Raw genomic sequence first — 25,118 nt, forward strand, 5'->3', positions numbered from 1 at the left:
ATTGTTTTCTTGATGGACGTACGTATATATGGAATATATATACTACCTCACGCAGACACATGCCTAAACGTTTCCATCCGTCACTAAGTGGCTTGTCCTTCTGCAGGAATTCAAACTGCTTTTGACTGCGTTTGCTTTTGTGCCTCTCTCTCTCTCTTCTGCGTCTCTCTCAAATGAGAGGGGGAAACATTGTCGACTCTGATGTTTTCTGTGGCGTCTGCACCGCATCGACTCAGTTTCTGCCTTACGGCATCGCCGTAAAATGTCAGTCAAATAAAACACATGCAGATGAGGCGAGTGGATTGGTTTGGGTGGAGGGGGGTCGAGGGGTGGGGCTGGAGGAGGGGAGCTTACATCATGCTTTCATTCCTGGCCAGAAGGGAGTTCACTCTGGCCTTAGCTGCCTGAGGGGAACCATGCTAGGTTTGCACGCTCGGAGATGGCCGGCCCTCCATTTGAATAGATTAGGCGTGCAGTGGCTGCTTTTTCCCAGTGTTTTCAGTAAACATTTCATTTTGGATTTGTATACAGCTCCTTGTCTATGGGTGGAATGCTGAATTGCGGGACAATAAATAGAGCCTTACACTGAGAAACCTCCCAGGGAAAACGTCAGAAGTTCAGGGAGAGCAGAGGGGTGCTGTACTTACACATCCAGCTAAAGCACATTCAGCACTCATACACACACACATATACACACATATACACACATAGTCGACTAGTTGTTCAAATCTTGTCAACTAACTTTTATTCAAATCTTGTCAACTAGTAAAAATCAATAGTCGTGAAACCCCATAAATACATAGTACAAGCATGCTTACACACACACACACACGCACACACATTCACATGCATTCATGAACAGATGCACACAGACACAAGCTGAGCTTGCCATACCTCTTAGTCATGTGTATGGGCTGCCAGCTCAGATTTGCTCTGTACACTTAACAGGTCTCTTGGCTGATGGTAGCTGAGCCTTGGCAGCCAGAGGTGCGGGGGGAAGCCAGAACCCCCAGTATTTTTCCCCTTTCCTTTATCCAGCACACTGCTGAGGAAATGTCAGCCTGATGGTGGAGGAGAAGGAGGAGAGAGAGAGAGAGAGAGAGAGAGAGAGAGAGAGAGAGAGAGAGAGAGTGGCTGACTACGCCCAGGTGTGTGATGTGCAGAGCACTCTCAGTCAGACACCTGCACAGTCAACCCAACCCAGACTCATGACCTGCTGGGTCACATTGTTCTGTATCTCTGTAATGTACGTAAATGAAGAACTGGTTCTAATTTCATTTTACCAGGGTCAATAAGGGTCAAATAGAATTTGAAAAAAAAAATATTCTGACAAGAGTACACACAAGTACCTTACGGATAGGGGGGTTGACATGAGCAATAAGCCATGTGAATAAAGATACATCCTGCAGAAACTGAGGTTGGGGGTTTGGGGTGGGGTATCTGGGGGGGGGGGGGGTGGAGTGTGTGTGTGTGTGTGTGTGTGTGTGTGTGTGTGGGGGGGGGGGGTGTCGGGAAAGTGAAAAACAGACAGAAAGAAACAGGAAGTGAAGTGCAGTAATGGAAAAGTCTGCAGACCCCTCTCTGGATTGCCAGAGCTGATTTTTAATGGTGCGCTGAAATGTCAGCGTGGTTAGCCCGCTGTGGTGAGTGGACGCTGTGTACCTTATAAAAGTATTAGAGGAATGCACTTGGCAACCGCCGCACAGCGAAGCCTTCTTTTAGACCTGGCCTTACAAACGAGAGTGAGGGGGCAAGCGGGAAAAAAGAGGTGTTGTGCATCCGAAAACTCCGCGCTGGCAACCTTACCAGTAGCACAGAGGAGGCAGCCTGGGGAATGTGGTGGAGCGAGATATCAATCCACTTCTGTGTTTCATAACACACGCAAATAGACACACACACACACATGCACACACACCTGCACAGCAGGCAGGATTTAATTGAAAATTCCCCTTTTCAGGTTAATGCTGGGTGGTGTGCTGAACTGTGGAACAGGGGTTTTTGTTGTGCGGCGTGTGGTTTGATGAAAGTGGGCCGTGTTATTGATGGCCGAGGGGAGGTCCCAGAAGCTCCTGCCGAGGTCAGGGTTTAATCTCCGCCAAAAGCAAGTGACCCCTGATGATCTTGCAACTTCCTGTCCAACGCTGACCCCTACTCCCTCCCTTCCTCTTCCTCCTCTGCTCCCCGCTGCCCCAGTCGCCCTACAGTGAGGGCCACAGACCCACGATGAAACCTCTCCCTCTCCCTCTCTCAAGAACAAGGGGGGCATTATATGGGTCTCACACAGAGACACAATCCCCCCTATACTGGACGAGACCCCCAGTCAACAGGCCGGGGGCTCCGGTCCTCTACAGCAGAGGGGTGTCTCTATACGGCCCGCCGCATGTTTCTGCCATTTGTCTACGACACCCTGCAACCCCCCCCCCCCCCCCACGCCAACAGCTCAGCAAAGGAATGTGGTGAAGAGGCACCATCTTCATATCCACCAGGCCAGTGACAGCCATAATCCAGCTGTAAAGGCGGGAAAAGGAGAGCCCCGTAACAGACCCGGGATTCATGGCGCTTCTGCTCTCTCGCCCCAGCTGCCTGCGTGCTGTTCTGGCGGAGGGACACAGGTGCAGCCAACCCCCCCACCCCCCCAACCATCCTAGCCCGCCCTTTAAGTACAGTGGATTGTTATTGGATTTTAAACGACGTTCAAACCTCACATTTCTCCATTCTTGACATCATAACAAGCGGAAAATTGAGAAATTGTTTCTTTCTGCAAAGCCCCAGTGCCAGTAGAATGTGCGCTGCAAAACAGCATCTTGAAAAATGAGGCACCGCTAATAACAACGTTTTTTTTTTTTTTTACGGATTTATGTACGGTTTAATATCTGTCTGTCGCTCAGTTATGGAGGATATCTGCAGATCATATTTTGACGGGTAAGCTCTCAAGAATGTGTCTCACAGCATGTGCCACCACAGCTGGGCACCGTTTCTTGGTGCGCCCAAACGGGCCCCTTCTGCCCACATAGCCTTTGGCGCTTAAGGTAGCCTCAGGTGTCCACAGCAGTGGGCGGTAAGTGTGGGGGTGAGTGAGGGCACTGCCCACAAATGGAGTCCCTCCGCTCCGTATGAAGTGAAGAGGTGGGGAAGAGGCGGAATTGGCGGCGCTCCAGGGAGAATAAGAGAGAGAGGCTTCCTCCGCACAGAGACAGCATGTGTGTTCATGGCTCAGTGCAGGCCAAGGCTGAGGCTGGCCGCACAGCCCGCCAAAAGTCTGCAGTTTGCGTTGTCTTCTGGAGCCCGTCGGGGGATGGGGAAAAGAAAAAGAGGGGGGGGGGGAGTAGGGAGAGCGAGAGAGAGGAAGAAGGAGAGGGAAAGAGAGAAGATTGGAAAATATCTGCCATGCCATGAGAAGACTTGGTGAAGTAAATAGTGTGGTATTTCTCATTTCAGCTGCTCGGAAGAGAAGGAACCATGAAAGCACACCCCTGACATTCACTCTTGACTCCAGTCCAGTGCTCAACCCCAGAACAAGAGGAATGGAACAGACTCCACACACACACACACACACACAGCAGAGGGGTGGGTGTGACGCGCATGCATTGGGTGGGTGAACCATCGTCATATGACTTTCATACTGACACGAGCGCATGTTACCAAATATTCCAGTTCCATTCTAATCCAGGCGGATGAAGACGAGATGTGTCTTAGTTAAGGGTGTGAGGTGGTGCGAGTGTAGACTGGGTGGGAAAGGCAGATTTAAGAGGCTAAACTGGAACCCGCTCAGGCTCTGTGTTTCAACAGTGATTTATACAGGAAACCGCTTATTGCAACAGACACTCCAGAGAGCCCCTCACAGGAGAATAAAAATGCAGTTTGAGAAAACATTTTGAGCTTTTTGAGATTTTAGTAGTATTTCTCATGCGCAGGAATCATCCATTTAGCAAATTAATAGCAAAACAAAAAATATTTGGAAGTCACAAATCAGACGTTCGGCTTCCTGAACAGATGTGGAGAGCTGGTCGAAAAAGAAGGAAAAGGGGAGAAAAAATGCATTACGCAGAGAAGGTAAAACATCTTGGATCCGCCCCAAACTTCCCTTCTCAACTTTGCAAACCTACCCCTTTCTCTGTGTGTGTGGTCCCCTGCCAGCAACCCAGAATCAGGGGTCAAGGGTCATAGCTCCACAGCAGAACGTTTACCTTTGCAGTCCAACACACAACGAGATCCTCTGCGCCCTGTGTGCAGTGTTGAGCAGCAGAAAACTTATACTTTTCTTTTTGAAACTCTTCCTGGAAATGCTAGATGGAAAAAAGTGGTTATAAGCAGGGCTCAAGACACAGCCAGAGCTGAGACTGCATTGTTTTTCCATTGGCTGGTTTTATTATCATTTTCCCTATTTCTTTCCACAGGACTTGAACAAGCTAATCTTTCGGAGGAGGCACAAGGAACGCTCCAATTCAAAGAGAAAACTAGAATTCATGGCTTTCATAGTTGATACTGAAACAAGAGGTCACAGAGCCTTGAAATGTTAAAACACTGAAAAAAAGAGAAATGTAAATCGTTTCAGATGGTCAAACAGATGCTGGGGGAAACTGCTCAAAAGTTGGAGCCTGGTGCAGTTACAGCCAAATAGCACTTTTTTTTAGTTGTTCTTTTTGGAGAGGGTGGGGATGTTCTGTCTATCCTTTTTTAAACGCACTTACGTCTGAAGAGGAGGAGCCGTTTTTTCTTTCTCCCTCTCGTGTCAGAACAATAAAAAAAGAATATGGGCCTCACCACTGGCCAACACCCTTCTTTTTGTGCCTGTCAGTGAAATACTCCAACATCAGCTGAACAGAGCCAGTGGGGAGTGTCTCCATCAGGTCAATCAATAGACATCAATCAATGGAAATCAATGAATGAGGGATAGTCAGTAGAGAATGGGTTTCGATCAGACTCTGCTGCCTTGTTTAACTTGAGATGAGGATGAGATTAATGGATGTTGCTATGATGGAAAGGTTACTTTCTCTCCTTTGTGGCCTCAGTGGGTTGATGTGGGGGAATTTGTAGGCACGCTTCAAACCCTGCCTGACCCTAAATGTTCATGTTACGTGACGTGAGCTACTGTGGGTCGTGCCGGAGCCCACAGAATGAGACTGGAGGAATGGGTGAAAAACCGAGGGCCCCCCTCTGCTCCTTGGAAACGCCAACGGTTCCCACCGCACCACGCTCCAACCACGCCAATCACAACAGCCGCGTGCAAGCCTGGTCCCATCTGCTGATGTTCCCCCCACTCCCGTCCCCAGTAAAGATCCCTCTCTCTCTCTCTCCCTCTTTCTCTCTCTCTCTCTCTCTTACTCCCAATATCGCTTCCAAACCCATTGTTGAGTTGTAGGGCTTCAGAATACTATGGGGTAGACTGGAATGAGAAAAGAAACCCTCACGGCCAGTTGTGCTATATGTGGGAGATGGGAGGGGGCTGTTGCAAGACTCTGAATGAGCGTGTGTATGTGTGTGTGTGTACACGCCCAGCTGTGCTCTGGAACGCTTGCATGCATGGGTGTATGTTTGTGTGTTTATGTGTGTATGTAGTCACTGTGGGTGTATTTATGTGTATGTGCATTGTGCGTGTAGTGTGTGTGTGTGAGTGTGTGTGTGTGTGTGTGTGTGTGTATGTGTGTGTGTGCGTGTGCTTGTGTAGGGTGTGAGTAGAGTCCTCAAGAAGCAAGTTGTGATGAAGAATCCTGTGTTCTGGGGCGGTGCGGGCCCATCCCCCACGCTCCACTACCCCAAAAGAGCCCTCCGCTCTGCCGGCAGGTTGTTTAATGCTTTCCAGATTTCCTCTTGTCCTCCACCTCCTGGAAGAGCAGGCAGCTCCCGTCATGGAATTCGGCAGGGAAGGCACATGATTTGGCGGGGTTCTCCACACACACTCAAGCAGTGGACAAGCAGCGCCCTCTACTGGTAGAAGCTAAGGGCAGTGGGTGATGTGGAGTAAACAGAGGGGCTCCTCTGCATCAGTCCCATGAAGGTACAGTAATTAAGTAATATGTAAACTGGCATCTAATACTCGCCTATCAAAAAGGGCATTGAGAAAATAGGATGATAGTGAACATTAGATAACTAAATCAGTTGTTCAGTGCTCTTCTACTATTTGAAATTAAGATGATAAAAACAGGAGTTGAAAACAGGAAATGCCCTTGTGCTGGAACATGCCATGGGAATAAAAGTTCTGATAGTGATGCTGGTTGACTCCCACACAACAACAAAATGGTCACTAGATGGCGCACTGTAACAATAGTTCTCGAACAACTAGAACTTGATGTCACGTCTCTTAATACAGAAGCTAAATAGCGGTAATACTACCCGTTAGAGATAACGCTAGGTGGTTAAGAGTTGAAACATAAAAGGTAAGTCTTTTAACCTCTGGATCAGCAGAAATTACACGCATGAAAAGCCTGTCGGGGCTACTAATATAACTGAACAAATGAATGAGCATAGCAAAGATAGACCTACCAGACGGGCAGACAACGTGACAGCCCACTGCACAATTGAGTCAGGTAATGAATTAAGTGTTTATGAATATTTTATGTCACCTCTCCAGACTTAAATACACAGACGGGGGTAGGCTAGTGTTGTCCTGTCTACAAGTCCCTCTGAATGGGGGTCCTGCAGGAACGAGGGTCGAAGCCTATCAATCACTTGCACAGGCTTCAGGCAGTGAGGCGTTGACTTATGCGTGGTTCCCTAGGGTCCGTCCCGCGGTCCACTCAGACCCGCAGTGCGGTGGCCTAATGAGTGCCAGTCACATCGGATTTGAGTTCACCCATCCGCCCGGCCAGGACAAAAGACATTGCCAAGTTAAAGTCGACCGCTCGCTCGCTAACTCGTGCACCCCTTTTCAAATTCTGTACCACCCCTCCTCCAGTCAGACCTGGGTTCGCGTCCCGTTCGCCCCGTTCTTCCCCGGGGAACCACATGCAGCAGCTGCGGGGGGTAGGGTTGTCACATTTTATTTGTGAAAATCCGCCGGGACATTCATTGCCGCCCCCCCCCCCCCCCCCCCCCCCCAAAAAAAAGTTATGATTTTGATTAATGTTAAATGCCTATAATTCATAGTTATACTAGGCCTATTTCTGGTTTTAAATAATAACTTATTAACAAATGCTGCAAATGTTACTGTTTAGGCCTAACTATAAATGGTGCATTCATTGTCACTTAGGTTGCTGAGTCTTAACGGTTCTCATAATGCCCTTTCACCTGCTCTTTTAGCTAATCCATAAAACATTAACAATAGGCTACTATGCATATTAAGTACTCCGAAATTTCCACCCTGTCAGCGTTGTATAGGCCAGGGGTTCCCAAACTTTTCCACGACAAGGCCCCCCAAATACCACTAGGTTCTGGCCAAGGCCCCGCAAATACCACTAGGTTCTGGCTAAGGACCCTCTTGATGTGTTATTAAACCCATCGACAATACAACGGCAAATGTAAAAATACATTAAGCTAATCCTAATAATTATTTTAGCCACAAGCACTTCACAATGGAGCATACAGTGTGTAAAAATTGTATTTGGGGCTTTCTGTTATATGAGAGCTATTACTCTACTATTATTCCCAGTCATTATCATGGGAAATATAATGTTCAGATATGCATCACATTATTATAATGGCATTGTATAACAACTCTCATAGTAATAGGTATATTTTACATTTTTAAAATGTATTTATTTGTTGCTTTTATTTTTCCTTCCAACTTGCTGAGGCCCCCCTGGCACCCCCTTGCGGCCCCCACTTTGAAAACCACTGGTATAGCCTACTGTGTATCTCTTTTTCTTCGCCGCTGGCCCTGACATTGATTGTAGACCTATATTCTCCTCCGTCTCGCCCCCCATTTTATCAAACCAAATCGAACCATAATTTCTTACTAGGCTACCCTCTCCAATCTGCTACGCACTCACTCTCTTGGACATGCTGCGCGGGGCTGGTAGTTGCTAGGTGATGCTGATGGTTAAGGTAAACTTTCGTTTCGCAGGTCTGCATTACAACCAATCAAATACGCGCATCATTGCCTCCGACAGCTGGATACAATCAAGATAACTTAAGAAAAATAAGGATAAGGAATAGGATTGCAGGAGTGGAACGTAGGTTTTATTGAAAGTGAAACTAGGGAATACTTAAAAAAAAATAGAAGTGCATTTGCACCAAAAAACGGGACATTTGGTGTCCCAGGAAAGCTTATCAATTTTCCGGGACAGACATTAAAAAAAGAGAACAATCCCGGGAAAACCAGACCATGTGGTAACCCTAGCGGGGGGTGCTGGCCCGGATGGCCAGCTCAGTACAGCCACACGCACAGAAGGGATCTCAAAAATGTCTTAAGTGAAGTCCTTAATGTAGGCTAGTCCTTGCTTTGACAACCATTATGTGAAGAGAAGTCGTAGAGGATAGCTAAGCTGCTAAGCTACACGCTTTGTCTGATCAATTATTTAATCCTGACCTAAATTTGCGTGGTGTTTGTGTGTTGCATTAAAGACTCTTGCTTCTAACTCTGCCCCAATGGAGCCTCTTTTGAGTTCACAGACAGTAGGCTAGCATTTTCTATTAGCAGTGCAAACACTGCCTGAATCTGCTGCCTCATGCACTGCCTCTGCAGTAGAAACCCCATATTTAAAATCAGTGAAGTCTTTCTTCTCTGATTTATGCAAAGAAACAAACTGGTAGCTGATGACCACTGGTTCTTTTATTGAAAAATATAGCAGTTATCTGCGAGAAAGGGAGAGAGCATGTGAATATACAATAATTGCCACACACAGAGAGGAGGAGAAACGGGCAAAGTTATTACAGTGGTGATAGCATATATAAATACACTGAAAAGGGGAAACTGCTCACCACAAACATCTCAGTCAGTCCTAGAAAAGTTTGCATATTGACTTTCGGACATATCAGGGTCTCACACATTGTTCACGGAGCCAGGCCTGCTAAACATGCTAACATGCTTACGGTGGTTTGCGACAACCCGTAAACAAAAGGACAGTTTTAACCACATCAGACGAGTCTTGTGTAAACAATCTTTGAATTAGATGGCCCATGCTGTCTGGCAGTGAACATCATGAAGTGATTCGACATCCTCCTCTTTAGTGCTGCCATTTGCATGTGCCAAATGGATTTCGAGTAACAGGCGTTGGCAATAAATATCAAAATGAAGAAATAAAACAGGGCAGTACACACTCGACAGGCCTCCATTTAATTAAATTCAGTGGCCACTGAAGTTTAGGAGGAAATACTTGATTAAATTTGGCACATTTGTCATTCCTACTTAAGGCTTATGGGACTAACTGATAATGCCCTTCCTGCCTGGGTAGTATACCTCACACAACCACCTGGGAGAGAGTCTGTGTCATTAAATATTTACAAGGCCTACAGGGTTTAAAAAAAGGGTCTCGGATGCTTTCTGTTTTCAATAAGGAAAGACAACCTTGACAGGTTAGGCACTGGGCTGGGGTGCATCTCCTCGGTGGTTATGGATGTCTCAGTCTAAAATCTATTCAACTCTCCTGTTAGAAAACAAAAAAGTTAGTGTTTGTCTTTTTGAACTTTTTGTGTGTGTGTGTGTGTGTGTGTGTGCATGCGTGTGCATGTTTGTGATGTCTCAAGTTTCCCCAGACTCTTGAGGTCCAGTGTCCAAACCATTCAACCTCAGCAATGGCTTTGTAGCAAGAAACACATCTTCCGGCCTCAGCCAGATTGCTTAATGCACTTGTAGATCTGCAATTCTCACAAGAGAAAAACAATACAAACAACCAATAATAGTGGACACTTGCTGTGTTGCTGACATCATAACAACCATCTACTACCTAGCATTCAGCTTCATCCTGCAGTGTCTTGTTGGGAATGTACGTTGAATAAGGTTTTGAAATATACAGCGGGGCATTCTGTTTTGCGCTGCTAAGCATACTGCAGGTTAGCATTTAGGTCAGATGATGACAGGAAGGAAGTGGCAAGAAACGAAAGACTGTATCCACAGGCTGCACGACAAGCACACACATCGCAAAGACGATTCAAGGTGTTCAAAAGAAACAGAACAGAATAGAGTGAAGAAAAAAAAATTGGCCATTAATTCCTCCTACCTAACAGTCAGCAGCAGGGTGGAGGTAGGGAGCAGCCAGTCACCAACTTAAATGCTCCAACTTTCACAAGGCGTTACACCTCACTGCCCTAAGATGATCACAGGAAAATCAGTCATAACTCTGTCAGCTACTACGCCCTTCTGGAGTCAGCTCAGGGAGAGCGCTGGGTAAACTATGCCTCGGTCACGTCCCTGGTCTGTGCCTCTGCACTTTGTTAGATAAACAGACACGTGACCTCTGAACCGAGATACCATCCACTTTTCCTTGCCTTGGTCTGGGCACCAGACCTGAGGAACCAAAAAAGGGATGCTGAGTGAAGCTGTTTGTTTTGTTCATCCAATACTGATTTACTGCACAGAACAATCCTGCACAGAACTTCCGGAACAATCCTGACAACCAGGCGCTCTTACAGGCCAAACACTGTCCTCGGCTAGATCACTGCTGATGAGGTGAAGAGAAACAGAACTGTATGCTGGAGACACAGCAGCCAGTTGCTGCAGACTACAGATTCACATGGCAGGATTAATGGAGTCCACCCACATTGGCATTACGGGATGTACAGTATGTTCAAACTGTGGGTTTCCCCACACGCTGTCTGCAGAGGATGTGGTCAGACACAGCCTCACTAGATTGGTTTATGAAGAAAAGCCCTTGACGTCCCTTAAACATTGATGTAGCATTTACCCTCCTCATGAAGGCATCAGTGCAATCCAGGAAGAAGTTTGGTTATAATCCAGTCATGTTGCGTGCCTCATTTGGTTTTTCAGATGACGTGTCGAGGCAAGTGAGACAGATGGTGATGCCATGTGACACTCTTGGGCGAGTGGGAGCTGTCACTCTGATTCACCTCCCGGAGTAAAGGAGTCGGAAGGACACACGGATGGTACTCTGGATTTGATATACTAGGAAACTCCTCAAGGAAACAGTCGTTAAGTTCTATTCAACAAGTCCATGTTGTCACTGGAGTTGTACCACAGAACACATGTCAAAAGGTCCGAGCCATAATATCTGTGTCTTGTCTCTAAAAACATCCAGTCACTTGTGAAGCTTTACAGACGTATTTCGTCATCCTCATCCTCTATGAATGATGAGAATTCTCCCTCCTCCACAGGTGGTGGTGGGCTGTAGCGAGTCACGCCTGGTGCCTCCACCTCCAGTAGCTGGCTTGGTGGCCTCTCATCAAAGGCTGCAGAGCTAGAGCTGGACATGGAGCAACTGTCTGTGTTCTGGAGGTGCTTGGGCTGAAGCTCTGGGGTGTAGGGAGCATCCATCTGGATGTCCTGGTCTACTGAACTTGGTGGTCTGGGAGGAACCTGATCATGTAGGTTATGTACGTCTTCATGTACGTCTTCAGGCTCTTCTAGCTCGTATCGCTGCTGTTGTTGCTGTTGATGCTCTGGCACCCCTGGATGGGCCTCTATTTGTGCCTCAATCACCTCGACCTTCACATCCTTCTCTTCACCTACCTCTTCTTCCTCCTCCTCCTCACCGTGCTCTTCCTCATGCCCCTCCTCTTCCTCCTTTCTGTGATCTTCATCATAGTTATTCTGCTCTTCATCCACCTCCTCGTCACCCTCAGCGTGCACACTGAGAGGTGGAGAGGCTCTGCCCTCACTGCTCTTCCCTTCCTCGAACCCAAGGTCGTCCTCCTCCTTCTCCATGACAAACAGGACATCCCCCATCATGGAGGGCCCCAGGTCCACGTGGAAGGACATCACCGACTCGGCTTTCTTCATCCCCCCTCCTCCTCCGTTGTAGGAGCCAGGTGAGCGCAGGTCCGTGAGGACCCCGAACAGCTGCTCGTGCTGCTCCAGGTCGAGCACCTGTGGTGCAGCCAGTGCCCCGTTGGATGAGGCCCTACTGTCTGGCCCAGGCGCCTGCCTCAAGGGGCTTGAGGTGAGGCTCTGGAGTGCCCTGCCTCCTCCTCCCTCCCCGTCGCTCTCATCGTTGAGGAATGGTAGGGACAGGGCGTTCTTGACCAAGGTCGGCGATCCGCCTGGAGGCAGCAGCGTGTTGTCGCCTCGCTGGTCCACGCGGTTAACAGACTGCGAGCGCTTGCTGCTGCGGAAGGTGCGGGTGAGCAGGCCCGGCTTGGGCGAGCGTGGGAAGGCCGTGGCGGGTGCCTCGCGGGGGGGCTCACCCGAGCGGCTGCTCAGGAAGGACGTGTCTCCGAACGCCTCGCCGCTGCGGCCCACGTGCATGGTGTGGCGGAAGTCGCCCAGCGGGGCGCTGATCATCTCGGTGGTGAGTTCCGTGCGCGTGCGCCGCTTGGTCTGCGACGAGCCCGCCACCAGCTGCTTTAGGATGGGCATGTTGGCGTGCTTGGGAACACGAGTCAGGTCAACGCAAAAACAATGAATGTACAATCCAGTGAGGCTAAAGAAGTGGGGTCAGAGACTGAATGTTGACGGTTTCAAGTGAAGATCTGGGATCTTGTGCAGGTGATGACACATTTACGAATTCCTGGAGAGTTTCCTTCCTGGGGAAAGGATGTCCTCGACCTCAAATTCCAAACCTGAGGTGGGCCACCTGGAGGAGAAAAAAAGAAAAGAAAAACATTTAACATTGCAAACATTTAACATTTTATCTTCACTAAACTGACAAGTTAAAGACAAGGTGAACATCTACTGCATGACAAAAAATGAGGTAAAACACCACCCTCTGCCAGCTAAACAAAGACAAAAATGTGGCCTGAATCCAAGATTTCTTATCAGGGAAACAGACATCCCTACATCACTCAAGGTTCAAGAACCCTCGCTCTCCCTGCTGCTCTCAGAACCTCTCATTGCAGGCCTGTGTGACCTGTGCCATATCCTGGAATTCATTAGGACTCAATGTCCCCCAGGGGTAGAACAGACAGACACAGAAAAGCTGCGGCTTAAATCAATAACAAGATAACCGAGCTGAACAGAACACAGGGTTCTCCGGTTAAATTAAATACACTCGCTTAGTAGTGTCGATGGCACACATCCCATATCCATAATCATTAATGTCTGCCTACAGTCACAGTCACAACCAGTGATCCCAAGGCCACAATTTTTAATAATCGTTTTGATCATGACATGACTTAATAATGACATGGTCATTATTACAGTCTTGAGCATGCATAAACTATAATAACCTTTGGTGGAAACCTCAAAAGTAATCTGAAAGTAGGACTGAATGTAGTTACACACAGTAAGTATTAAATATGCGGATGAAATATCTCATGCAGCGGTGTGTACTGGTATACTGTATGTTGAAAGCAAACTCACTCATGTCAACACATATTTACACAGGCTCTGCCCTTCAGCTGATTAAATCAAATAAATATCCTGCCTGCCCTTCACAATATTTAAACAAAGTTCAGGCCTCCTTACGGGAGGGAGTTTCAGCAGAATGGAAAGTCAGCCAAAGGAGCCAGCAGACACAACAGGTCCCTCCACCCCATAACGCGATAAAATATTTACTGAGTCTGCTGTTTGACCGCGGAGCGTGGGGAGGCAGGCACGGCGTCGGCTAATTCACAAAACCTGGCAGCGGTAGCCGAGCAGACAACTGCCCCTGTTTGGTGTGCTGTGCATGAGACGTCTGAAGCAGAAAACAGCACTTCCTGGCTGTATGCCGTTACCTGCGGTCACCATGACAACCCCGTTGTGCACGTAGACTAAATTGCTTCCTGTCAGCAAGCAGCGGAAGTCCTCATCTAGAATGAAAGACGGAACGATAGAGAAAAAAAAAAAACCTTGCACGCACACACAACGGATGCCTCTACTGTTTAAATTAGAAGTCCGTCTGAGTAGAACCGAGAGAGCCAACTGTTGCTCAGTCTGCTGAGGGAATAAAGATTGTGTTTCAGCCGGAAAGTGACGATCGATCTTCATCATTAAATGGTCCCAAATAATGTTAGTCAGAAGAAACCCTCATTCTCATTCCATGGAGCTCTGTAATGAGTATTTGGGAGGGATGAGTAGAGAGGGTTTCTGGCTCAGTGTAGAGGAGTGGAGGAGAGAGAGGGGAAAAGAGGAGAAGAGGAGAGACAAGCACCAGGCTGGAGCACATATGGCACAAATTCAATCAGGGGGTTCTAATGCCCGTTTCCATGACAGCCTGCAGCTGGCGAGCAGAGGAAAGACAGAAACATGCATGCACAAGCACACTCACGCAAACACACACACACACACACACACACACACACACACACACTCTCTCTCTCTCTCTCTCTCTCTCTCACAAACACACACATACACTCTCTCTCTCTCTCTCTCTCTCTCTCTCTCTCTCTCTCACACACACACACACAAACACACAAATACACAAAGACAACCTCACAGACACTCATAGACCCATTCACACAACCAAATACAATGCCTCACACATAGTAAATCACAATCAAAAATAAACACACACTCACCCCCCACCACCTCCTACACAACATGCACACAAACCACACAAAAGAGCCACAATGGTGTTTGTTGTTTGCTAACCCACAAGGGCAGGGGCATGTGTTTGTGTGGAGCACAGTGACCCAGAAAACAATCCGGAGCATTCCACACACACAAACAACCCCACACATTTTACAGTGGACTGCTCCTGGGTGGCATTGCCTCGCCAGGGCAAGTGGTGACACATGAAAGATGTAAGCACCCCCCCCCCCCCCCCCCCCCCCCCATCCACTCCTGCCTTCATCCGTCCTGCCATCCCTCTTTCCCTCCCTCCCTTGCCCACCCATCCCAACGTCCTACCATCCTGCTGCGTCCGACTTGATGACTCAACACTCTCACCCCCCCAATCAGCCCCGGCTCTGCCCTGCCCCTCTGCTCAGCCACCCGGCGGCCCTGGAATCTTAACGACCCTCCGCAAATACCACCAAATCCTCTCCTCCTCTCCCTCCCTCGTTCTCTCTCCTAGGCCAGAGGGAGGCTTTAATAATAATTACTCCGGCTCCAGTCTCCGTATCTCCACGCTGGCTTTATCGAGCCGGGGCCTGGGAAGCCTTGTCGTATTTATAGCCGCATATTATGTGTACGTGTGTATGTGTGCGAGTGTGAGCGCGAGGACGCGTGCACGCGTGTGTGTGTGTGAATCTGAGAACAGCGAGAAGCATGAGAAGGCACCGTGGGAAAGTGAAGGCCTCTGAAGGGAGGGGAACGGAAGGGGGCGAGTTTGACTTGACTCTACAAACACGCTGTCTCCTGACGGCCATGTCACGGAGATGGAAGAGAGAGGAATGGAGAGGGTGAGTGGCAGAAAGAGAGCAGGGGGGAAATATGCAGAGAGAGAAAGAGGGGAGATGGAGAAAGAAAGAGAGAGATAGGGATGGAGAGAAAGAGCCGCTGGTCTTCTTTCGTGGCCTCCTGCGCTACCAGACTAAACACACGCAGGCCTTCCCCAGAGCCCCCAACTCTACACCACACTGACCTTTGGCCCTCTACTGATTCTAAATAGGCTCAGTAAATCTCACAGACAAATATACACACCACACAATTTGGACACGCTCACGTTTCACAACACATATGAAAGCATAGGGAGAGAGAGAGAGAGAGAGAGAGAGAGAGAAGAAATGGTGGATGGAGAGAACGAGAGAGATATTTAGAGAGAGGGGGAGAGTCCCCTGCATCATTTCAGCAACTGCTCATCTTCAAAATCCTGACAGGTCCTTTACAAAAGCACCACAGATTTCTCTATTTTTCCTACCCCCAAAAAAGCCCATGCTGTGTGCTGATTGGTCAGCAGCTCAAAAGCACCGTGGGGTGGATTTGGAGAGGGGGCTCTCCGAGCCGGGTGCTGATGAATCGCAGGAGTAGCGTGATGATAACAGGCCCTTTCAAATGTGCAACGGGGGGAGCTGCTTCCACATGCCCCAGTTCACCACGAGACTGAGAGGACGGCCGGAGCACAGACAGAGCAGTTTCCCTGGACACACATAACTGGTGCATCAAACAACCACACAGCTGAATGCTCCACATGCATCCACACACACTCACCACACACAGACACTGATCCACTGTTGAAGGCACAAACACAGTGTCTGAAAAGTCTTGAAACATTTGGAATTATGAACTGCTGTTTACTCATGTGAACTTTAGTGTTGATAGCCTGTGCTGTAGGTTTTTAGCTTATGGCTCCAACATCCTCAGTTTAAAAACTGGAAAGTAAAATAAACATACAAGTGTATTGCAAAATACGTGCAAAAAATATTGACATTGCCTGCTTGGGAGAGGCTGCACTGATCTCCAGGACAGGAAATAACACACACACACACACACACACACACGGTTTATTGTGAATTCTGTATTCATTCATTACTTATTTTACTCTTTAAAATAATTATTTATATTAAACACAGAAGCTCAAAATCACAACAAACAAAAAGTGGAGAGGCACTAATTTGTTTCGACAGCACACAGTGCACATGGCGTCCATGCTGCAAAAGTCACACAGTGAGAAAAGGCAGTGAGAACTTCCTCATGTGTATGCTGACCTGCCGGTGCTTGCATGTAATGCGGTGTGTTGCTGTGTGCTAGTAAAGTGGTGTTAGTTTGTGTGTGTCTGTATTATCACATTACATTGGGCATACCGTGTCAAACTAATTACCAAAAAGTGATCAATTTGGAAAAAGTCTAAGTTTTATGTGGGGAAAAGGGCAAGCACCTTGGAACAAATGCATACATACACACACGTACACATGCAGTACACACACACACACACAGAACAATATTCTACCCAATCACTCTCACAGGAGTAGAACTGACAGCAAGGTAGCCGTGGGACTGAAGTGAAATATGAATGAGATAGAGTACAGTAATATCCATAATTAAAAGGCTGCATTGTGTTCCACAATGAGCACAACATGACATGATGGCTGCTAAAGAGAATCCCTACAGCTCTTCAGAGAATGGCTCTCATACAATTACCAGTCTCTGCTGAAGAACCACTTCAAGTTTGAGAGCTCCATGTCAATTCTCAACAACTTTCAATACACTCCCAGCTGCTCACTCAGACTGACACTTACAAAAAACAAGGAGACAAACACACACACATACTTCTGTTCCCATTTATAAACATGACTGACTGTAGTCCTTTTACCCTAATTGACTATTGACAGATTCTTTGAAGTAATCAATCTGACTAAGTGTTGACTTCCTCCACCCTACCCAACCCCCCATCCTCTCACTCTCCTGGCTCTGGACTTAGTCTGGGAAACCCACATTCAGCGGAGTCTGGTCGTCTGGCTGCGTCAATTATGAGAGCCAGTGACCTGGATGGAGGATGGCATGACCAGAGGGGGAGTGGAGGGAACACCCCCGTATGGGCCTGATACGGGATGTGCCTCTCTCCCTGTGGACGTGGTGGAAGGGCGAGAAGTGAAAGCCCTCCAGGCCTCTCCCTGACGGGCCTTTTCCGAGGTTTACGGGACACAAATTACATGCATAGTTAAATGCATTTGGAATATTTAGGACACCACCACACAAAACCAAAACGAAACAATAAATTAATCACACAGATTTTTTGTCTCTGGAGCTGTAGAGCTCCTACACTCGCATCGCTGGGGCTGTATTTTAATCACCGTAATGGATGCTGTGCTTTTGTTTTCATGCCACAGCCACTTATAACCCAGTTAAATCCTGATATCCATCACAATGAGCCATCCCATTTAAACAAGAAGGGGAGGGGGGCAAGGAGACAAACAGAGGTAATGCAATTATGCCATTTGTCATTCAGACATCCAAACAGAATGACAAGGTACGGGCTACAGTTCTCCAAGTGTGCAGTCTTAATCATATAATACACAGCACAGAGCTTTTAACAGGACATAATTGAATTGCAGGACGGTCACTTTCCACTGAGGAATAGTGACATGAACAACAGGAGACATCTCTGTATGCAGGCCATGGCATTATCAGCACCTGTGTGGACTGGAGACAGAGAGGAAGACCTGCTGTAAATAGTAGTATAAGTATATATATATATATATATATATATATATATATATATATATATATATATATATATATATATATATATATAAGTTGTATAAGTATATGCCTACTGGTCGGGGTTCAAACCGGCAACCCTCCGGTTACAGGTCCGAAGTGCTAACCAGTAGGCCACGGCTGCCCCCAATAGCTCAGACGTCTGTCAGGAGGATAATTTAATGAGTAAACGTGGGGTGTAAGCAGATGACCCCAGGGCTCCTACGGTCATCAGCTCTAACTAGACAGCGGCCATTCCCTGTGCCTTCAGTGTGAACTCATTAACCTGGTTTACACCTCTATCTCCTCAGCACACTGGTGAGAAAGGAACAGAGCTTCCCTCCTACGACCCTGCTCTTGTCACACACACTCACAGACACGCACATGTACACACACACACACACATCACCTGCAGGCAATCACACCTTCCACACAAAGCCCTGCATGACAAAGGCCACCTTCACCTAGTCAAAGAATGGGTCCTTCTCCAATTTTGCCAGCCATTATGGAGGTATTTACACAATCCCCCACTCTGACCTGAGCTAACACAACCATACCAAACCCATGGAACACCTGGGGAGACATCTGCTGATGAGGAGAAGGAGGCACAGTGGGTCAAGCTGGATAACCAACCGCACCATAAAAAAATGTATAAAAGTGTGTAATCACACCATCCATATCAACCGTCAAGTGTTAGTTCTTTGCTGCAAGATAACACATCTTGTGTAATAAGGGATTCACAAAGGTTTGCTGTTCTCCCTCTTTGCTGGCCTCTTGACAACATGAGATCACCTTTAGAATCAAATGGGCACAGGACACAGATCAGATCAGCTTCCCACCCCCAGCCTCACTGATGCAAATGACACAGCCACCACACGCCTTGCACGCACCATAGTAAGCAGCCCTGACCATCCCCTGAACCGGTTCTTCACCCTACTTCCATCTGGCTGCAGATACAGAGCCCTGGACTGGAAAAAAGCGCACTATAAGAAAAGTTTTGTACCCTCAGCAATCACTGCACTAAACAAACTCCTGTGACAATCATCCATCCCCCCTATTCTTTTGTGTTCTATGTTGTCTGCACTGTCCACCTTTTTGCTTGTTTGGTGTTGAGGAGGGAGGGAACTGGGGGGGGGGGGGGTATGGGGTGTGTCATGTTATATGTTATATGTATGAGGCTGTGTATATCCTGCATGGAATGTAATAATGATATGTGTGAAAAAGAATATCCTTATAGGACAATAAAAGACTCTATACTATACATCACTGAGCTTAAACTATGAGAAGCAACATGGAAAACAGTATGGGGCCAGAATGAGGCAGGACCACAGCCAGCGGTGAGCTAACAGGGAACCGTGCAACAGAAAACATCCATACAGCCAACCATCCACTTACACATAAAGGCTGAGAGAGAAACAAAGAAAGAAAGAGAGAGACATGGAGAGAGAGAGATACCAGTCCATCATTTTTATGGCCTCACCCTCCAGACAGGGTAATAAATTGACTCGCTGGAGTGCTGCTCCGAAGATGAAATCCATTTCTGACAATGACCGAGTCCAGCTGGGGTGCCACAGATAGGCGGTTATGGGTCAGGGGCCGATGGGACCAGACATGTGGACTCTCTCTCTCTCTCTCACACACACACACACACACAGCAACAAACACAGAACATCCATAAATAGCTTTCCTGTGATTAGATAAAACAGCGGTGACCGTGAGGTCTGCTGCCCCTGAGGACGGTGACCAGAGCAGGAGCGGAGTTACAGAGCGCTGATAGCCAGAGGTAACGGCCAGGCAGGGGAGAGAGCACTCTGACCAGCTACCTACTGCCACAGCCACATTCAATCAGATAGCCATCTTTACCAGCCCCTCATTAGAATCCATTGCCAACGACTACAAAATGCATGAACTATCCGTAATCTGCATTCATGGCTTTAAAAAAAAAAAAAAAAAAAAAGATGTAATGACATTAACAGACAGGATATTTCACAACTACTCTGTTTAGTATCTCTAGGGTTATGTTTTAATAATTCAGTGTGCAGTGATGATCGTGACATGTGCACGTGCACACACAAGGGTTTAGACAAACAGTGTGTTTGGCTAAATGAGGGGCAAACAGGAAGGGCAGGGAGTAGATGAGCCACTCAAGCCTCCCATCTCAACGGAAATAAACTTTCCCTGCCCTTCCTGGACACTCGTTCACATAAACACGACTCATTATGGATCAGAAAAATACACAAAGACACACACACACAACACTCCAGTAAAGAGTTTATCACCAAAAAACTGCTGGCCTTCTTTTACAAGTCCAATGATGGATGGAGCGGTTTACATGACTCAATAAACGATTAGGCCTGTTCCACAATAAATATGGTGTAGAGAACAGCACACACATACACAACAGTGTCAAAATGAAACGGCACCTTTGATGTCTTTCTTTTCTTTTTTTAAAGCTCTTTGTCAAAAGCCAGTTGTGTCTCATTGACAAAATAATTATCATGCAGTGGGGCATTTGTTTCCTTATAACCTGTGATTTTGCCGTCAGTCCATTTGATCTTTGGAGGAGGTAATGATGAGCTGCTCTGAGGCTACCACCCTCTTTTAGAAAGTCAGCTCGTAAACATTTTAGCTGGGTCAGGGCTCATGCTCTTGCTCCTCGAGGTGTAAGGTACTCATCCAGGTGTGCCATGTGACTGAGAGGCCATAAAGGTATTCCTGGAACAACTGGGTCGATGTTCCTGTAGAAACCTGGTCCCTGGTTTTTTCCGAAATGTCAGGAATGCGTAAATGATGGGAACCGTTAAAGGAGGGGGAAAAAAATGATTGCTGTTAAGGTGTTGAGAAGCCACCAGTGCCCCTACTCTCTCAAGAGGTCTGTTAGGCCTCAGCAGCATGTCTGCTCAATGCCACAGATGAAAGACTGCACTGACACACAGCAGACTACCAAGGGCCCAAGTGATGAAATTTCAGGAACAAGTTGAAGGTACTAATCTCGGATCTAAAGGAAACATGCATCAGAAGGATGGGCCCATTAAAATGCCCAACTAAGGCGGCTCCATCAGCAAGGGAATTTTCAGCAGCCTTTTGAACAAGGCTGAATATCCTTAGAGGCCACTGGTGCTAGAGTATACAACTAAAAAAATTGCTCTCTTACATTTACTGATTTGGCAAAAATTATTATCCGCAGAGAATTGAGACACTTGAAAAGTACAGAACATGATGTGACTTGAGGCACAGAAATATCTCAAAGTGACACAAAAATTACATTCTACAAGGTTTCAAAAATGCAGTTTTTTTTCCAAGTAGCTACGAATTAATAGCCAAAATGAGCCAGTGAGAACAAAAAAGTGGTTGAATGTAAGTTAGGAAAAACTATGTGTTGGCAACCTACATCAAAAAGTGGTCTGACAAGCAGCAGGGGAAAAGGGAGGTCTGACTGGAGTAACATATTGTTTCACGATTAGATTCTAACATGATATTTGATCAGTGCAAATCCTGTGTTACAATGTCTTCCAACAATAATACCATTTCCTCTCATTCATGTATATCTCAAGAGACAATGAGGGCCAACACAAGCAGCCGATACCAACATAAAGCCCGTCACTCAGTGACACCTGAAACAGCACTGGAATGCCGCAAGCTCAGGTGTTTGCTGTTTTGTGAGCTTTAAGGTTAGGTAAAGTTTACCCTGCAGGGCATTAAGCTGGGGGTCAACGAGACGGGGATTGGACAGGCTTGACAACACCTCCTAACCTGAAGGTAAAATATACTCTGATAGAGTCAGGGCTGTGGAGAATTATGCTAAATTATATCTATTTTCTATCTTTTTGTACAGATCTGTGATTACACACAACCTAAAATATTCTTTCAAACAAACTTAATTTTTATGTGCGTATCTTTACAGTAGAATGCCATTAAAACTGTTTATGCTGGAATTTCCTGTTGTGGAAAAAATGTTGGACACACATTTTGACATGCACAGATGCACACACACAGGGGACTGCATAACTGCAGAGACACAGACAAACCACTGACATATTTCCACACAGTGCCAAGCATAGGTTGCGCAGGCTCACAGCAGAGACAAAGCGACCACAAAAAATGTTAAGTATACGCCAATGAAGATGCTCAGCCTAAGGCAAAGGCTGGAGAAGACAGATCTGAAACCAACTGCTATCACACTGTACTATGCATCTCGAAGATAACAGACCTGTGCTTCAGAATATATTGAGTTATGAATGATACTTTCCTGAACAGTAACAAGTACAGCAGCAAGACGTGTGTGCATGTAGAACGAACAGGACAGACTTGTATCATTTGAACATAAGCTTACTATCCCAACTTGCTGCTAAAGCAGCTTTGGGAGCTGTGTCAACTTTAGTCTCAATTATCTGCAAAAAAAACTCTTTACCCAAGTTGCTTTGGTATACAAATATATTTAAACCTTTCTGTCCACAAAGGTTTCCTTTGTGGTACCATATCAGGCAAAAACAGCCCTCAGCCACCTAGTATGAGAGCGATGAGACTGAGGACCTAAGAGCTGCCTAGACTATAATTAACAGTTCTTGACTTTCAACCTACTTTCCTGACATTACTGGTGATCGGGTCTAGTAGGCTAGCAGTGAAGTGAACATAAATCATTCTGGGGTCCAACTCACTCACTGAATGGAGATACCAGCACAGAACCCTATCTGATGTAACCATAACATGACATCCATGCCCATTGACACGAATGGAGATGTCATGTTCAGTGAGGAGGTTTGGTTGGAATTGCATAACGACAAATGAAAGGCTGAAGAAATTCAAAGCCAGGAGCCGCTGTGAAGTAACAGGAAGACAGTAATGGGTGCTCAGTCACATTAGCTGTTGAAACAATAGGAGATCAGAAAGGTATTCCAACTCTTCTTCTCAAAGCACAAGAACCATAAAAAAAATCTTCTTAAGCCACCCTACAATAATTGTAATAGTAGGCCTATCTGACAACCAGATGATAATATTTCCCTCAATAAAATGAGCAACCATTGGACCATTCTTCTGAAAGACCACTCTTGTGGGGAGAAAAAAACGTCCTGCAAACTGCCCCTTTCGTAACACTGAAAGCACATGTGAATGTTGATGGATCTGCATATTTCAATAACAGATTCAGTATTCTGTAAATGGATTGCAGGGTGTAAAGACCTGATGCTCTGATGCCGACTAATAACCAGACTGCGTTAAAAATTAATTTAGTGCGTAAAAAGTAGAACAGTCGTACATGCTTCTTAGGGGCAAACGGACCATTTCTTGCGGCGTTAAGTGATAACTGAAAACTCAAAGGAGCCACACTCCACAAAGAGCAAGCCAGCATTAGCAGTGTTTCTGACGCATGCGTTCTTTCCCGCAAGTCACATCTGTGAGCCTTTGGTTACTGCACGTGCGCCTATAGTAAACGAATTACTTGGGTTTTTAATTAAGAAAGTGTGAACAAATAACTTTTCAGAACGAGACAAAGAGGCTGTTGAAGTGGGGACAAGTTCACATTTAATTAAATGATGTAGCCTACGGCACATAGACTCTATTAGATTACTGAAAAATTATTGGTTCGTCCGCTGTCTGCGCGGTGCGTTACATTTGATTTGAAATACACTCTCTGTCGTATTTCGGTCATTATTCTTGTAAAATGACTACATTACACCACCACAATGATCTCATTACATCCGATGAAAGGAGAACAATAACGCGCATTTGACCGGAGTGGAGCAAGGCAAAGCAAGGATGCCTTGTCACCTTACATGCTATTGTAAGGCCATGTAGGCTACGTATCAAACGATAGTGTCAAAATTAAACACCATCCCAAAATTCTAAATAGGTGGGCTAACGTAAGAGCCTTTATCGTTTTACATGAGTTATAATCGTTTAATAATAAAATAGGCCTAGAAATGATTAACCAATTTCGTTTAACAAATAATGACACTCCCAAGACGCGAGTGGCACGCTTGCTTGGGAGCCTTATTATGAAAAGGTGCAACCACATTTTATGCAGAAGTTTAAACAAGGACAGGTAGTCTATACAAATCAATCATAAGAACAACTTACCCAGCTCTCCATCCACCCAACACAAAGACGGTGTTGATATTATGTCCAGGGTTCAATAAGTGGACCAATAGGCTACAACAAACAAACAGTGTAACCTAATAAACCCTCCAACCCAAAAGAAAAGGGTACACTTTTTGAGTACTTTAAGATTCTGCACTCGTTTTTGAAGCTTGGCAAAAATGTATTCCTCGTATTTGCACAATAAGCTGTCACCTCACGCCACGCACCGCATCCTTCCTGTTGTGTACTGAAGCCGTTACGTTCATCTGGCGCTATTGCAAACAGCTCATTCAATGCATTTCCCTTTCTCTGCTATATGGACACACCTCCTCTACGGCCCCTTTAAAGCAATAGGGACAGAATCGCCGCTGTAGCCGCCGCGTGGTCCGTCCCAGGCAATGTCACTTTCAAATCGAATGCAAATCACTCAATATCGCCGCATGTTTACGCACTCTACATATCTGCAATATAGAAACGTGTCCCCATAGGTGGTCTGTGTTTCGATCATTTCCTGAAAGCGCGTTTAAGTAAGTGCATTTCACTTCAGACTTTTAATCAGGTACAGTAAACATGACATTTCTAAAATTATGCAGTTAAGGCTATATCAGCTACGTATAATTCATATAATAAATTATCAAGATAAAGGCTGCATTTTAGATGGGTTGTCACAGAAGTAGGCCTAGACAAAGATGTGCACACTGAAATAGATAACGCCCGAATAGAGATTCGATTTCCTAAGCCTTCTAATAAATGTGGATTTCCCTGAAGTCCGCAGAACAGTATCATCTTTAAACATCTCCATGTTCCCTCACTCCCTTTCAGTCACTGAAACCTTGCTGGCCTGTCCACCCTCAGGTGTAGTTGCGTGATAACTGTGGTTGGGTCATTGTCAATCAAACATTTGTTTGAAGAACCACCAGTCAGAACCCCTGGGGCAATTGTGTATTCAAAATGAAGCCATTGACTGAATCTAATTACATCCAATTTGCGC

The 25,118-nt window shown here is 46.4% G+C and overlaps 1 protein-coding gene across 4 annotated transcripts in view; it reads right to left on the bottom strand.

The window, feature by feature from the left end:
* Window positions 1-24,406, bottom strand: part of cdc42ep4a (CDC42 effector protein (Rho GTPase binding) 4a) — a 29,039-nt gene extending 4,633 nt beyond the window's left edge. The window contains exons 1-3 of one of the 4 annotated variants that reach the window (XR_006030732.1): window positions 24,128-24,406; window positions 10,474-12,626; window positions 9,521-9,524 (exon numbers count right to left, since the gene is read on the bottom strand). Coding sequence is in view for 3 of the 4 variants with exons in the window: in XM_042086075.1 (XP_041942009.1) it covers window positions 11,147-12,409 (1,263 nt within the window). In the remaining variant the exon portion in view is untranslated. Of the gene's footprint in view, window positions 1-8,692; window positions 12,627-13,351; window positions 13,653-13,707; window positions 13,728-24,127 lie in introns of those variants that run through there. The other 3 variants (XM_042086075.1, XM_042086077.1, XM_042086076.1) reach the window with 3 other exon arrangements.
* Between the last annotated feature and the right edge of the window lie 712 nt (window positions 24,407-25,118).

The sequence above is a fragment of the Alosa sapidissima genome, chromosome 3 (genome assembly GCF_018492685.1).
Source record: "Alosa sapidissima isolate fAloSap1 chromosome 3, fAloSap1.pri, whole genome shotgun sequence".
NCBI classification, from domain to species: domain Eukaryota; kingdom Metazoa; phylum Chordata; class Actinopteri; order Clupeiformes; family Clupeidae; genus Alosa; species Alosa sapidissima.